This window comes from Lepisma saccharinum, chromosome 6, assembly GCF_977018435.1.
Source record: "Lepisma saccharinum chromosome 6, izLepSacc3.1, whole genome shotgun sequence".
Taxonomy (NCBI): domain Eukaryota; kingdom Metazoa; phylum Arthropoda; class Insecta; order Zygentoma; family Lepismatidae; genus Lepisma; species Lepisma saccharinum.
The window spans coordinates 69,946,451-69,961,875 of record NC_139234.1 but is presented as its reverse complement, the minus strand read 5'-3'; the positions used below and the strand labels follow the sequence as shown (position 1 = coordinate 69,961,875).

General features: G+C 39.8%; 1 protein-coding gene across 1 annotated transcript in view; it reads right to left on the bottom strand.

The window, feature by feature from the left end:
* The window catches only part of LOC145989100 (uncharacterized), a 91,005-nt gene extending 75,968 nt beyond the window's left edge, over positions 1 to 15,037 (bottom strand). The window contains exons 1-2 of the mRNA XM_083124395.1: positions 14,852 to 15,037; positions 2,962 to 3,192 (exon numbers count right to left, since the gene is read on the bottom strand). Of these exons, the coding sequence (XP_082980521.1) occupies positions 2,962 to 3,192; positions 14,852 to 15,037 (417 nt within the window). The remainder of the gene's footprint in view (positions 1 to 2,961; positions 3,193 to 14,851) is intronic.
* Between the last annotated feature and the right edge of the window lie 388 nt (positions 15,038 to 15,425).

Genomic DNA, 15,425 nt, shown 5'->3' with positions numbered 1-15,425 from the left:
GTGAGTCGGCTCAAGATGGTCAGATAACATTCCCTTACTTCGCGCGCGGTTCGGGTTAAAAAGAAACTCCAAATGCATGGAAGTAATATTTCTGGGAACCTTTGAGTGGTTATAAAAAATAATTTCATTATTTTCTTCACAACTTTGTCGCTGGAAGTTTTTACTTGGAATTAAAGAACAAAAAATTGCCAGCGACGACATTTTCTACTGCACGAATATAAAAAATCTCCACATACTTTATTTGAATATTTTTTAATGAAAATATGCTTTAAAATATTGATAAATTCTGAGTACCACCGTCACCTATGACAATTAAAAAACAGTGTCGATTTTTTTAATAATGAATGCTTCAATTTTACGGCATGTTTCAACGTTAGGAATGAAAACAATGTAAAAATTTTGTTTTCACAGAAAATTTGCGTTTTTAATTTATCTAAAAATATGTAAACAAGTTACCACTTTTTTGTGCTCACCATCGTATTCTCTACAAAATTTCCTGCAAAACTGCAGGTACCGATTTTAGGTAAGCTAAATTTGTAAATCGAGAAATTTCACAACAGCGCGCTCGTGTTTCCCATAAGAAAAGCATTGTCCATAAGAAGCCATTGTGTCTTCTGAACGTGAAAACGACTTTAGTTGAGGCTGGGTAAGCCCCAGAGCAGCTTTATGCGGGGTCAAGGTCGAAAAAATCCGATCTTAGATTACCCACGTCGGGTCTCTCTCGCGGCAACCAGACGCCCTACAGACTAGACCATCGCGGTTCCCACGAAGGTAGGGCAGGACACATTCTTGTTCTCGGCCATAGTGGGGATGATGTGATCAGCATCACGCTCCTTTATCTCCCCCTCAGATTCCATTAACGAGAGGCTAGGTGAGATCCAGATCCGTTTTCCGCGGGGACATTATTGTAACAATTCCCACCTGAGATTACCCAAACCGGGAATCGAACCCGGGTCTCCCGTAGCGTAACGTAAGAGGTAAGACCTCGTCGCTCTATGTTTTGAAACACTGAACGATCGAATGAGTTTTGACATGAGTGGAGGTCATGTGTATTGCAGTACAATACTTCTGTATTAAATCATGGACACATAAGTATGGGTGTATGTGTTGAATTACATTGTTCTTTTATTTGACATTTCCAGTCTATCTTCATTAGTACAGATGGTGAGTTTAGGGACACGCTGTGTAATACCTAGGGCTGAGAACTTAACATTAAATTAAACTTATTTAAAGAAAAAAAAACTATTTTTTAAAAAATATATAAAATTATTTTAATATTTAATACACATTTTAATTTTTTCGTAAATACCAAAAGATTTGTCCAACTTCTAAAAGTACTTTAATAAAATGACACAACTGAATAAAAGCAAGATATGGCTGTGGAGGAGTGAACACAGTTAAAAAAAACCTCCACAAAATTATAAAAGTGCAACAACTCTAGAAATGATAAATAATTCAACAAAGTAAAATTAAATGGAAAATAAAAGAAAGTTTTCTAGTCCTGACTAGTACAGTATTCAAGGACCTTATTTTCATCATCTTCCAAGCCATGGTGTATTATAAGTACATCATGTCCAGTGTTCTTATATACCTACCATAACAAGTAAAGAAAAAGTCGATGGCCAGAGGGGTTCTCCGCTTATGACATCAAATGGTAACGATTAAGACATGTAACCTGAAACTCAGAACTCAAGCAAATATTGCGCTGCATTTCAAAATATGTAGTCTAAGAAAACTAATATATGTACATGAAATTTGTGTATATCGTTCCTAACATCGTAATTTGTCATTTTTGCTTGAAAAAAAACAAATATGTAATTACATGAAAATTCTGGCCCTATTTATCAGTAATTTTCAGTATTAGAAAATCCAGTGTATGGGCGCCGAAAGAGCCGCACACGTTCTCGACCCAGGTCGTAGTGAAGGTAGCATCAGCTTTATTTATGGGAAAATTCCCACCTGAGATCACCCACCCTAGGATTCGAACCGGGTTTCCCGCATGGCACCCAGACGGCACACCCACTGGGCTCTTGTAGTTCTCTGCCCTAGAACAGATTAGAAACATCGAGGGAAAATATTTGCAACCAGAAGAATGGATACTATCCTGGTCAAAAATTCCCAAAATGTAAGAATTTAGTAAGTCACCTTCCGGGTGTCAATGGACCTCAAAACACCCCACACAAAGTTTGGGATCCGAGCGACATTTTCCGGCCACTTTTCTTTTTACCATGCCAAACCTGATATATGACCCTCAAAGGGTCTGTTCACTTTAATGTTTTCTTTAAAACTTGAGCTCAGAAGTATGCAGAAGGTTATGGAAGAGTCAGAGTCACAGAATACATATTCATTGTAGAAACATTACATTGCAAAGTTATATATAACATTACAAGATTATGTTTAAAAAAGAGTACAAGTCACAATTGTTAGGCAAGTACTTAACATCACACTCACACAGTATTCTATGTACAGGGTGAGTCAAAAGTCCTTTAACGCCCCATATAAAATGTAAAGCAGTTATGTTGGGTACAATTGGCCATGATAAAAACAGGTTAGGCCCGGGGGAACCATAGTCGTGTGTGTGTTAATTTGATACTGCACACCTTTGAGCTCAAGTTTAAAATAACATTAAAGTGATCAGATCCTTTGATGGTCATAGAGCAGGTTCTCCTTATGGTAAAAATAAAAACGCTTGGGACACGGCGGGAAAATGTTGTTCGGATCCCAAACTTTGTGTGAGGTGTTTCTTGGTCAATTGAAACCGGACTGGGGGTGACTTGCTTTCCCATAAAAAAAAGGGGGGAGTTTGCAAATTTTGGACTATGCTAAGGGGATACACACAAGGAGCATACTGGATATGGGACATTATAAACGGGTCACACACTTGCAATAAAAGAAACATATATGTTCGTGCATTCAATCTACGTACAAAAAATGGTAACTGTGGGGAGTAGGATGACTTACCGAGTACTTTCCGGGGACGTATATGGGCTGCGAGAGGGAGGTGGTGAGGGTGGCCGCAGGGCAGTAGGTGGGCGTTTCGGGGGTGGTGGCGAGGATCCTGATCCTGGGGGACAGCTCCTCCCACTCCCTCCGCCGCAATTCCTCCAGGTGCTCCAGGACGTCCTGGTAGTGGGTGTTAAACTCGTCTGCGTATCGGGACGCCAGGCCTTCCAGGTAGCCTCTGTCGCCAACCTACGAAAAGGGAAAAGGGACTGTTACAACATACCCTTATTAATCGTAACATTAACGCTCGACTGGACCTTTGGCCAAAACCAGCGAAGCCGTTTTCAAAATTCCCTCTCCTTTGGAAAAACCGATGGGATATTTAAAAAATCTGGAAAATTACATGTGCTCACTGTTCCATCAAGAGCATTCATGTGAATCTGTCCTCTTGTAGAGATATTTGCAATAGTTTACTACACTGTATCCCCGGAATCTCTGGAGCAAGACCGCACATCAGGTAGAGGAGAGATAACGAGTGGGCGGAGCGAAGCAGTACACGCTGCTGCTGCAGTCGTTTTCCCCTCCCCCAAGCAGAGACTTGCTTTCGTTCGCTTGGCCCAGAGATTCCCTGGGACAGAGTATAAGCTTACGTAGCCACGAAACTATTGCGAATATCTAGACAACAATTAAAGTAAACCATACGAAAATTCATGTGAATGCTCGAGAAGAAATTCTAAGCAGATGTGATTTTTCAGATTTTGGAATGTCAAGGCAATTTTCCGAAAGGAGAGGGAATTTCGAAAACAGTTGCGCAGACGTCGGCAAAATGCCCAGCTCAGCCTAAATAATAGGCAGGAGAGAATAAAATATAAGTGGCGATTATAATAGTTGCACATTTCATTGATAGATGGCAGCCTTTTGTTTCCATTTGGAAGAATAAAGTGTAAGGCTAAACGGGCACTTACATTGTCAGTCACATGGCAGGAAGTCGTATCCTTTACAGTGACTTACGGCAATCCTAACAGTGTGAGCACATTCTACGACAGAAGTTGCTTTTTGTGCATGTAATCTACATACGTATTATGAACACTACACTGTGCAGTATGAATAATTAAATTAAAACTTTTTGAATAATTAAATTAAAACTTTTTCAGTGGTTATAACAGAACCTCTATGGGTTCACCCATATATATTGGATATCTTGTTACTTTTTCGACAGAAGCTGTTTATAGTAATTACACAGAGCATGCCAACATTTTTTTCTGAAACACGTCGGCCGATCTTACTTAAATCTAAAACAGGCTTCTTGAAGGCATCTTATCGGTGTGGTCATTTCAACTGAGCAGCTGTAGTAATAGGGTTCGGCAACATTAACTTCCTGCCCATCCTCAATCACTCATTAGATTTCAAAGATATAATTGAGGACCAAAAGTGGTAAACGTTGTAAGTGCCAAAAGCGAAAGTGTTGAGAAATCGCATCGTTCCGCACATCAGCCCGTAAGAACGTTCACACCAGTGCCTTTTCACACGCCCTTTGAACTACTAAGAGGGCTACCAGCCACTTTTCACTTTTACCACATTACAAAGCATGTAGTGTTGCTCACGGGACGGGACAAGCGTTTTGAAATTCGAGACGGGACGAGACGGAATGCCTTTCTCGTCTCGTTTTCGAGACGAGACACGAGACGGGACAGGACGGCTTTTGAAAAGTCTCGTCTCGTCTCGAATGTCTCGAAAAAATAAAAGCAAAATTTTTAATCAGTTTCAAATACTTGTTTGCTTGGAGTAAAGTATTTCAATTAGAAACGTTGATAAGCGTGTATTAAGTCAAAATAAGAAGACTATTCTAGAGAGAGGCATGAATGAATACCTAAACTTATTTCCTATACTCTTTCGAAACACAGGGTTACTCCCCATTTTTTTTTAAAAAAAAAATATTCCAGGTTAATAACTTTATGTTACGATAGTACTCCAGATACTAATACAATTCTAAATACCATCAAGTAAAAGGGCAGGTAGAGAAGGTGGGAGGAGGGGCCAAAAGATCGTGGAATGTCTGCGTCCGAGGTTTATCTTGTAAAAATAGTCTCAGCTCTATAGGTTGGAAAGATAAACGGACCGACGGATAGGGTTTCTTATTATTATTATTTAATTTTTACATCAGAAGTGATTGTTATTAGGAAGTAGGAAAACCATTGTAGGAAACATGGCAGTACAAATTGATAAGGAGTTGTTGGGAAAGTTATTAAGGAGTCCAAGATATAAGCAAGACTAAGAGAAGGAGATAATTAGGGACAAATAATCTTGCATTATCCCACTCCGAACAGCTGAGAGCTAAAGAGGAGGAGAAAATACGGGAAATATGGAAAGAAGTAATTTGGTGATTTTAGTATTTACAGGGAAACACGACAAGATTTTACCACATGATTATTTGCACGGGTTGCGAAATTATTAGAATGTTATGGAAATTTCGGATACGTCTTTGTTGAGAAAATTCTTATTGTTTCCCTCAGGCATTCTGCAGGTGGTTGGATTAGATTTTTTTACGTCCGTTTGAAGATTATTTCCAATGCTTTTTTTTATTTCTGTATTTCTTATTTAAGGAGAATACTATTCCTTGGATTGTAATAACGAAATACTGAGGCTGATATAGAATAGATTTCAAATGAAGGAAGTGCACTAAGTTCTGTATAATCGTCCTAGAATGAAACTTTGTTCTATGAAGGGACTCGCCGATGGTACAGTGGTAGCATCGTCGCCTTGTAATCAAGGGGTCCCGGGTTCGATACCCGGTGAAGGCACATTGTGATTTGAACCCCACTTTAAACTGTGGGTCCAGTTCCGATTAGCCTTTCTTTAAATCAGATGAAGGAATGTTGTAGCTGTTCTTTTTATTCTGTAAATTTAGCCTTCAAGTTTATGAGCAAAATACATGTAGTATCTACTGTCTACATTTTCACTCGATATTAAACACATTTCACAAAGTAGTTTTATCGAACTTCAGAGGGAAGCTGACAGCAATGTCAGGGTGGCGGGAGCTTGTTTATGACCAGGGTGTATTCCGAGACTATTTTTCGCCGTTCCCCACTGACAAAGGTTTCGCTTTGAACAATGGACACCGTTGCTTCAGGGGGCAAACACCAAACATAGGGCGAGGTTAACCTGCAGTAGCGGGTACGTGCCATAAATCCAGGTCTAAAGTAGGAATGAAAGTTGATGCAAGGGAGGGGCAATAAAAATTCTGTAATTTGGTTTGCTTGCTGAAAGGAAGTTTTGCAAGAAAAGCTGAAAAGGAAAACAGCAGACTTTGAATGAAAGAGGGACAGTGAACACAAGTTATTTATATTATTCGCCGACACACAAGCTTCCATTTCGAAGGTGAGGCTATCAGCAGCGAAGTTATTAGAGGGTTGGAAGCAGTGACGACGCCAGAGGGGCAGGGGGACGCCCCATGTCACACTTCGCCCCCCCCACCCGGGCCCCCGAACTGAAGTTAATTAAATATCGAATAATAAGAGAGTTCATTTTTAAGAGTATGACGATTTTCACCTTTTCAAAGTGGTGTATTCTGCATGATATCACTTTCCTGCTTATAATACCAACTTGATTAATATTAATACCAAATTAATAATATTAATTTGGTTCGTCCAAGATTCGAGCGCCGACCTGGGCATAGGTGATTTCTCATTCATTTATGTCCTGTAATAGCCGAGATTAACCTAAGTTTTAACCAGTCTTAAGAACTGGGAAAAAGTGTTGAATATGGATGATTTTAAAACATCACGAATATTTTCAGGACCACAAGACATCATCTGTAGTACGGGCAAATTATTCTAATCGTGGTCGTTAGTGACAACGCTAATTATTAAAATACATTCAAAGTTGATTCAAGATTTGGTTGGTTGGTTGATTTGGCGTTTGAAGTCCACTTTATGCACAGTAAGGCTAATCGGGACTGGACTTATAGTTTAAAGTGCCTCCACTGGGTATCGAACCCTGGACCAAAGGTGATCGGAGAAAAACCGACACTACATGTCAGTTGGATTCATCGCGGTTTCTTACTATTCAGGGACTTGAATTTCGAGATGATGAGTCTGAGGAAACCTTAACAAAGGGGATTTCTTCGATACTCTTGAAGTTAATGAGGGGATATTATTTGGAAATGTATTGAACGTGAACCTTAAAATGCAAATTACACTTAAAGTTTGATTCAAAACATATCGCGGCCAGGTAAAAAAAAACGCTTATTAGGATTTGCCACCTTCAATCATTAGATGCAGGTTCGTACATATCAAAATCGAAGAACTTCTTCCCACGAACTCCATAGGTGCCTGTAATTGGGTAGCACAGACATACGTTGGAGTGATAGAGTAAGAGTAAGTAATGCCAGGGTCAGAATATTTCTTGAATTATGAGATAACTGTAACCTTTGTCTGATTTTTTTATCCTGTGATAACATTTCTCTGAAAGGTGAAACACAAATTTTGCCCAAAACTCTTCAGCATTACGAAGATGGTTGTCCTTAAAATCTTTGAAAAGGCTTGCTCGAAACAGGATGCTGGATGCAAACTGCCTCATTTGGCTGTTCTTGCCATTGAGAAGAAATGTCAAGTCCTGGACGTACCAAAGGTGGGCAATGTGTTCTCCAAAGCACATTGAGCAGAATTCTCCTACAGGAGAAGTGCCTCACATTGTTTCTAATACTTGAAGATTAATTTCTTCCAACGTCACGTTTATTTTGCAAGAAAATTAAACTCTTCAAAGCATTTTTTCGTCATTTATATTATTATCTTATAACTTAAATATTTATATCAGTAGTTTCAGCTCAAGAAAGACGATGAATTATAAAATTATGAATGTCTTCCAATACTGAAATAGGCCACTAGAGACAACGCAACTTACCAATAAAAAAGAATTAATGTCTTTATTAGAACGAATCATGTGGAGATAAACTCTTAATCAAGAAGTAAATTTAGGCATTAAATGTCCACTCTAAATAAAAGACACACACAAAACACCATACATGAATATAATAATAATTATAATAATAATAATAATAATTATTATTATTATTATTATTATAATTATTATTATATAAGTATATATGTGTAGTGTTTTCGGGCGTTTTAATGTGACTGCCCCCTTACAATATTTTGTTGCCAGGCTCCCCCCCAGTCAAATTTCCCTGGCGCCGTCACTGGTTGGAAGTAAATTTATTAGGACGAGGAAAGTAACATGAGCAGTTGACAGTGTTGCACCAAAGGACGTGATATGTGCTACTGTTTGTATAAATGATAGGAAATTTAAGCAAAAATTTATAATTGTTGAGACTTGAGAGCTTGAGAGTTGGTTCCTTCATTTGATCGTAGAAAGAGGTTTTCTGAGACAGAGTGGGATTATTTTACACATACATGGGAAAGGGTGGTTGTTTAAAGATAGAGACGTATTTTGCACATTGTTTAAAAGTTCAGATAAAACGAGAATTTAGCTTTACTGTTATGAAAAGAAATAACGCAGTACGCGGAAATAATAACTTCACATTTTTCGCACCTGGTGGGATGCAACACAACAATATTGCAGGAAGTCTATGAACGAGGATGAAGAAGGATATGTGAAATTTGACTTACCTGCGGGTGAATTAGTTTATTCTAATATTCTTAAGGTGTTTTTTTTTAGTCCACTTGATTCGCAAATAGGCTAAATCGCGAACCGACCTACAGTTTAAAGTGCGATCCGATCCACTTTGTGCCTCCATTGAGTATCGACGCGAGGACCCTTGATTACAAGACCTCGACGTTATTACTATGCCATCGGGGAGGCACCCAATTTACACAAATATGTTGATTCCAATAACACGTTATATGCATAATCTGATAATAATGCACTTTGGGTGCATCTAAACATATTTTTTTTCAACTATAGCATGTCTAAAAGAATCATTGAAGTTGGGATTTTTATAACTTCAGGAGGCACGGCTCTGTAAACATGCGATATAAACTTAATGCAGGTTTGCCTTCCATAAGTGGTGATTTTGTCACGTTTCTTCGCTTCGTAAAACATACACTTTTGCAGGAAAGGCTTCTTGCATCCTCCTGGGGCCTTGCTCTAGCTAAACAAAAAAATATATTTGTTTAGCATAATCGAGGGTTACATATTTCTGCCGAACTTACTAGAAAACAAGGATTCTATTGGGATCATACTGCTTTGAATGACAGTATCAATGAAGTTTTATGTACGCTACTACTTATAATAATGAGCATAAAATATTAATCAGGAACTTTATTTTTCGTCAACTGGATGTAACATCTTTTTTTGTTATTCAGCAAATATTCAATTCATCACCTTTTTTGACATTAATTTTCTTGCCAGGACAGCTGTTTTTATGCAGATTTTGACGATCTTAACTACACGTAAGCTAGATATTAGCTAATATTTGTGCTGTTATATTACTATTCTTCTACCATCTTTGTAACATGTCATGCAATAACAATAATAGAATTGATGAATTTACATATTCAAGTGAATAGACCTATGAATTATATTAATGCATTAATTTAAACATTTGCTTAATTGTTGTCGTTAATGTTATTATTATCATTTTTTCTGAAACACTTGGCTCAGACACCCTCCCCCGACATATATTTCTAGATGCGTGCCTGCCGAAGGATAAATTAGATCAAGCGGTGGTGGTACCGGACTTAGAGGCTAAAGGGAAAACAAAGAAGTATGTGCTTCATAAGCTGAGCATAAGAAACAGCACAATATCACAAAAAACACTTTTTGAAACTTATGTCATAGAATATGTTTAACAATATTAAGAACAATAAATGCTTTATATTTGTAATATACTAAATATTGAAATTTTAAATAGTCTTTTGTGTTCGTACTACACATTTAAAAACTTTTTTGTTGCTCCCCAGCGCCAAGCTTAGAATTTAAAGAAAAAATGTACATTTTCATAGTGCACGGAAGTTCGACATTCAGAAAGAAAGAAGGTCTATTGGAAAACATTTCAAGACTTCCAAAAGGTATAGCAGTAATGAAAAAGAGCACTCACTTATACCGTGTTTGTTACAACCTGTCCGGCTTCCCGCAGTAGCTGATCGCTGGCTTTTCTAGCATAAACCAAGCGGTGTTGCTACTGAAGACCGCCTGAACTCCGTGCTGGGGAAAGCCAAAGCCAGGCAGCAAATTAAAATACGCAACGTGACAACAGCGTCTACGTAAGCTCCTCTCTTCTGGCTTCCATTCGCTCCTCGCTGCCCAGCAGACGACTTTTTTCTCGTTTCTCATTGGCACCAAAACTGTCGAGCGATCGCTAGCGCGGAAAACGGGACAGGTTCTAACAAACTCGGTATAAATGTACGATGGATAGACAGTTGTATGAAGCGAGAAAAACCACAAGGTAGATTTCATAAGATACCTAGCAATCAGTAACCAACAAACTGCATTTTTAATATTAATGTCCTCATGATTAACGAACCTTATTTATTCTCAACACGCAATGGGTAAAATATTTGGAGCTTTATCCCATTTTCCGGAAAAATATTTCGTGTTTCTGCTACTTTTGACTTTCGTTGGCATGATATCCCGGATCACTTTTACGAGACGAGACGGGACAAAACGAGACGGGACGAGACGAGACGAGACGGAACCCTTCGAGACGGGACACGAGACGGGACAAACGAATATTTTCGAGACGAGACACGAGACGAGACAGCATTTTCACGAGACGGGACGGGACAGACCAAAGTCTCGTCTCGTCTCGTGGGCAACACTAAAAGCATGGCACATTTCACAGTTTAACGTGGAAAACGGTGTTTGAATTCTTGTGGCACTTACAGCGTTTACCAATTTTAGTCTTCAATTTCCGAATTGTGATGGCCTACATGCTGTAAGAGTTTCGCTTCTCAGGCTTCAAAAATATACAAAAGCTTGAAAATGTCAAAATGGGTAAGGGGTGTAAATCGTTTTCTACATGATTCTTTACGATAGTTGAAACATGGGGTTGAGTCATACCGTTCACCTCCGATCGAGGGGGGAGGACTCTACAGTCGCATTTTCACAGTGTCTTCTCTATATGACTCCCCCTTTACTTGAATTTCACGCTCAGCGACAACCTCAAGTTCCGCTTCAATCATCTATACCCCTCCCCCCCAGATATTTGACAACAGTACCAGCACAGATAAACGTATTAAAGGTTACGTTTGATTAGGGGTACCGCACGATGACTCCCCAAAACAAGGGACTGTCTCGTCCCTCCCCCCGAGCGAGGAAAAGAGGTCGATGGTCATCACACGGTATGAAGCTCCACAATAGTTAGTTTGAAATCTAGATTTAGTTACTAACAAGTTCTTTCTCTCAGGAAACTTTGACATGTCTTCTTTATTAAGAGGATCTTAAACAGAAAATAGACCCCACATTTAAGTTACAAACCAGACGATATCTCACTGTGCTGATGTTGATGGAAACACAGGTAAGAGAGGAGAGAAAGATTTGAATTGAATTGTTGTTTTAAGTCCACTTTATGCACAGTAAGGCTAATCGAGACTGGACCTACAGTTTAAAGTGGGATCCGAACCACTGTACCATGTGCTTCAAACCGGGTATCGAACCCGGGACCCCTTCATTACAACGCTACCAATGCGCCATCGGGAAGGAACAGGAGAGAAAGAGAAGGCTAAATAAAGCAGAGATCAGAGATAGATAGAGGGAGGGGGCTACATAGAAGGGCAGACAGAGAGATGAGAACAGGAAAGAAAAAGAGAACAAACAGAGAAAGAAAGAGAGAGAAGGAAAGACAGAGGCAGAAATAGAGAAGGGAGAAAAAGAAGAGATAAAAGAAAGAGCTGGAGAGAAAGAAAACGAAAGAGAGTGAGTGAGAGAATAGCGGAGACTTTTTCTGGGCAAAGTCATAACTACACCCCAGGATGAAAGTGCACCAGGTAACGAAGCAGAGATTTGCACTCGCAACCAGAGGCCAGCGAACGGACTCCTCGGGACATCCTAGCAGCGTCCATTCCTGAGACAATCGCCATCAGGGGAAAATCGTATATTAAGACAGACATTTCAATTTCGCTGTCGCATTCACCACGGCTGTTAATCCAGAGTGAAGGCCCGCCGGAGCCAAAAAGCCCTCATTAAATATACAATTACAATTCACAATTATCAAGCTTTCGCTCCGACGACAAAGGAACGCGAACAAAACACGAACGAATAATTTAGTGGTGGGATAAAGACGGGGGAGCGTTTACGGAAGGAGATAAGGAAAATCCCCCCGCCCCGTCAATTGGAGACCTAATTTCACATTCATGAGAAATACAACACCGCCGCGCTCCATCACAATGGAGGCCGACTCCACTCATCTCCAGGTTTCTGGTTAAGGTGTTCAGCGACTGTGGCGCCACGACAAGCTTTTACGGCAAATATACAAACCTGCTGGTTTCGCTCATTATAACTTTGATAATGACTTTTCACAACGAGGTAAGCTATATTCAACATATTCTGAAACTGTGGGAGAAACACTGACGAAAACTAAAAAACTGTCAAATAGGAAGACATGTAATAAGTTAGGAAAAGCAGGAATTAAAATGTGGAAAATGAAATAAAATATGCATTAAAATAAGAAAATATGCATTAAAATAAGAAAATATGCATTAAAATAAGAAAATATGGAACCAAAATAGGAAAACAGACAATAACATCAGAGAACTGAAGTTGGAATACAAAAATGAAATGAAATTAAAACAGGATGTAAATAAGAAAACTGAAATAAAATAGCAGAACAAATATCAGAATACTGAAAATGGAAATTAAAATAAGGAAACAGAAAATATATGGGAAAACAAATCAAAATATGAAAAACAGTAAAGTAGAACAAATGGACGATAAAAATAGAGAAAGCATTAAAATAGGACGATGAGTTGTTGAGTTTCAAGTTCACTTTGTGCACAGATAGACTAAATCGGGACTTGGCCTGTTTAAAGTGGGATCCGAACCACTATATGCCTCCAGGGGGTATCAAGTCCGGGACCCCTCGATTACGAGGCGACGACGTTACCACTGCGGCATAGGGAAGGCTATATCATTAAAATCAGAAAAAGAAATACTGAAATAGAAAAAAAAGCACTAAAACAGGGAAAATCGGTAATGAAATCAGAGAAACAAGAAATAAAAATTGGAAAAAATTGTCACTAAACCCAGGGAAACGGGACATAAAAGAAGGGGGGGGGCATTTTAGTGCCTGTCTTCACTCCGAAATTGATAATAAAATACAGGAAATGATCATTTTAAATGCACGAATAGAGATATATATTGCCACTTAGAAAAGTATTAAGGGAGTACTTAGAGGAGTAAAATGCACACACAGAACGAAGCACAAATTCTAATTTTGCGTGAACTTTATGGAATTAGCATCCACAGAACAATCCACAGAGCAGAGTCAGGTATGCAAAGAGAACCCAAAGGCGCGAGAAGGAAAAAAGGTGGAGAAATGAGGGTGGAAAGTTGACGGTGCGGCCGCAATCTACTTTGGACGGAACGCCCGGCCCTTCTTATTCAATTAGGGAAGTTGATTCCATCCTCGATGCCTGAAGTTAACCGCAGCCTCCAATATTCTTCCTCTCGCAGCGACTCATAATCTCAAGCTGCCGGAGCCGGCACGTACCTTCCAGATTTGAAAGGAGGCCCAATCTATCGCCCTCTCTCTCTCTCTCTCCGCCAATGAAGGTCTCAATTCTCCGGCGGACATCTTTCCGCTCTCTAGAACGCAATTTTCCAGACTCCCGACCAAACTCCAAGCTTCAAACTAGCTCCCTTTGTTGGGCCTCCGGGAGGGAGACGATGATTCCGCGCCTCCCTCGCAAGATTTAGCAAGTTCGAGCATGGTGATGTTTCCTTACAACGAACGAAGGCGGAAGGAGAAAAGAATAATAAAAGAGGACCGAGAGAGAAGAAAGATGATAGATATCTCGGGGCGATGTTGTCTGAGACCGTGAGAAAGATGGTGGAGGGGGAGCTGATTGCTGCCTGCATGTCTGGGGCTCACTTCTTCGATTTGTTAAATTGAATTACCATTCTGGAGATAATGCCCTGAGGAGAAGAGGAACTGTGCAAACTTCCTTTGGAAAAAAAAAGAAATGGTGACAAAGAATACGCATTATATCATTTCTATTTATGTTTTAGTTACTGTACATGGATGGTGATACTATTCTCCAATTTTATTATTATTATTATTATTATTATTACAAATTAGACACGTTTTAGAATATCGTGCTATTTGATTTAAAATCCATTTATTACAAACCAGAAAAAAAATCTATGAACAGGTTCTTTAAATGGATATTATGGAAAGGAAAACGTTGTGGCATTTCCAGTACCGAGAAGATAACAGAAAACAATCAAACAAAAGAAAACTGCTTGGCGCAACGCTCTTTGCAAACCAAAGCCCTACAGGCGACTTCGCACTGATTGTCGCATGGAGTCAATCTGGTTCCTACACTCTGTCCAGGGAATCTCTAGAGCGAGCGAACGAAAGCAAGTCTCTGTGCGCACGTAGTGACTCGAGAGAGTTCGGCCAATGACCGGGATTGCGTGGAAGAGAAAAAGCGACTGCAGTTAAGAGCAATTGCAGCAGCGTGTGCTGCTTTGCTCTGCCCACTCGCTTTCTCCCCTTGCTCCAGAGATTCCCGGCATAGGGTCTAGTCCCCATTCAGCTGAATCTTCTTTACAAACTCCTCCCAATTTCCATTTCGATACTGAGTCAACAAATATTGGAGCTTCTGTCGGGGTTCGAACCCAAGATCACTCGCGCCAAACGAGGCAGCGATAACAAATCGCTAACCATTTTGAAAAAAATATTCAATCCCCTACGGTTCTGAATTACAAAGATTACTCTACCTCTTCGTACTGAAGAATTACTTTGAATATCTATCCTCGGCCCTGTGGTCTTGAATACTGCTTCATTCAAGCAGTGGGAACCAATCTCCAACCAGAAGTCACCAGCAGCTGCGAACTGGAGATATACCTGGAGGAAAATCAAATGCCGAGATAAGTCTCCTTCTGCCGACGCCAACCCAAAGCGCCTTCTTGTCATGTGGGCGAATGCACAGCATGGAGATAGAACGGAAATGAACTCCCACGGTTTCGAATCAAGCATCTGCAGGTTATCGTTCACTGAAAGTGGGTTATCTCTTTGCCAAAATAAGTTGTTGGCGTTTGAGCTACTGCAAAACGGTTTCAATGGACGATCCTTTACGATAATTTCAGTTACTCAACTCACAATTTGCTCAAGAGCATTTACATAAGGATCGGGAGTTTTGGGACAACGTGATCTTGTCCGATTAAACCAAAATAAACCTGCACGGATCAGATGGTGTGGCCAGAGTGTGGAGGAAGGCAAAAACGCAGGACAATGTTGCCAATACAACGCCTACGGTGAAACATGATGGAGGATCCATTATGACCTGGACCTGTTTGTCGAC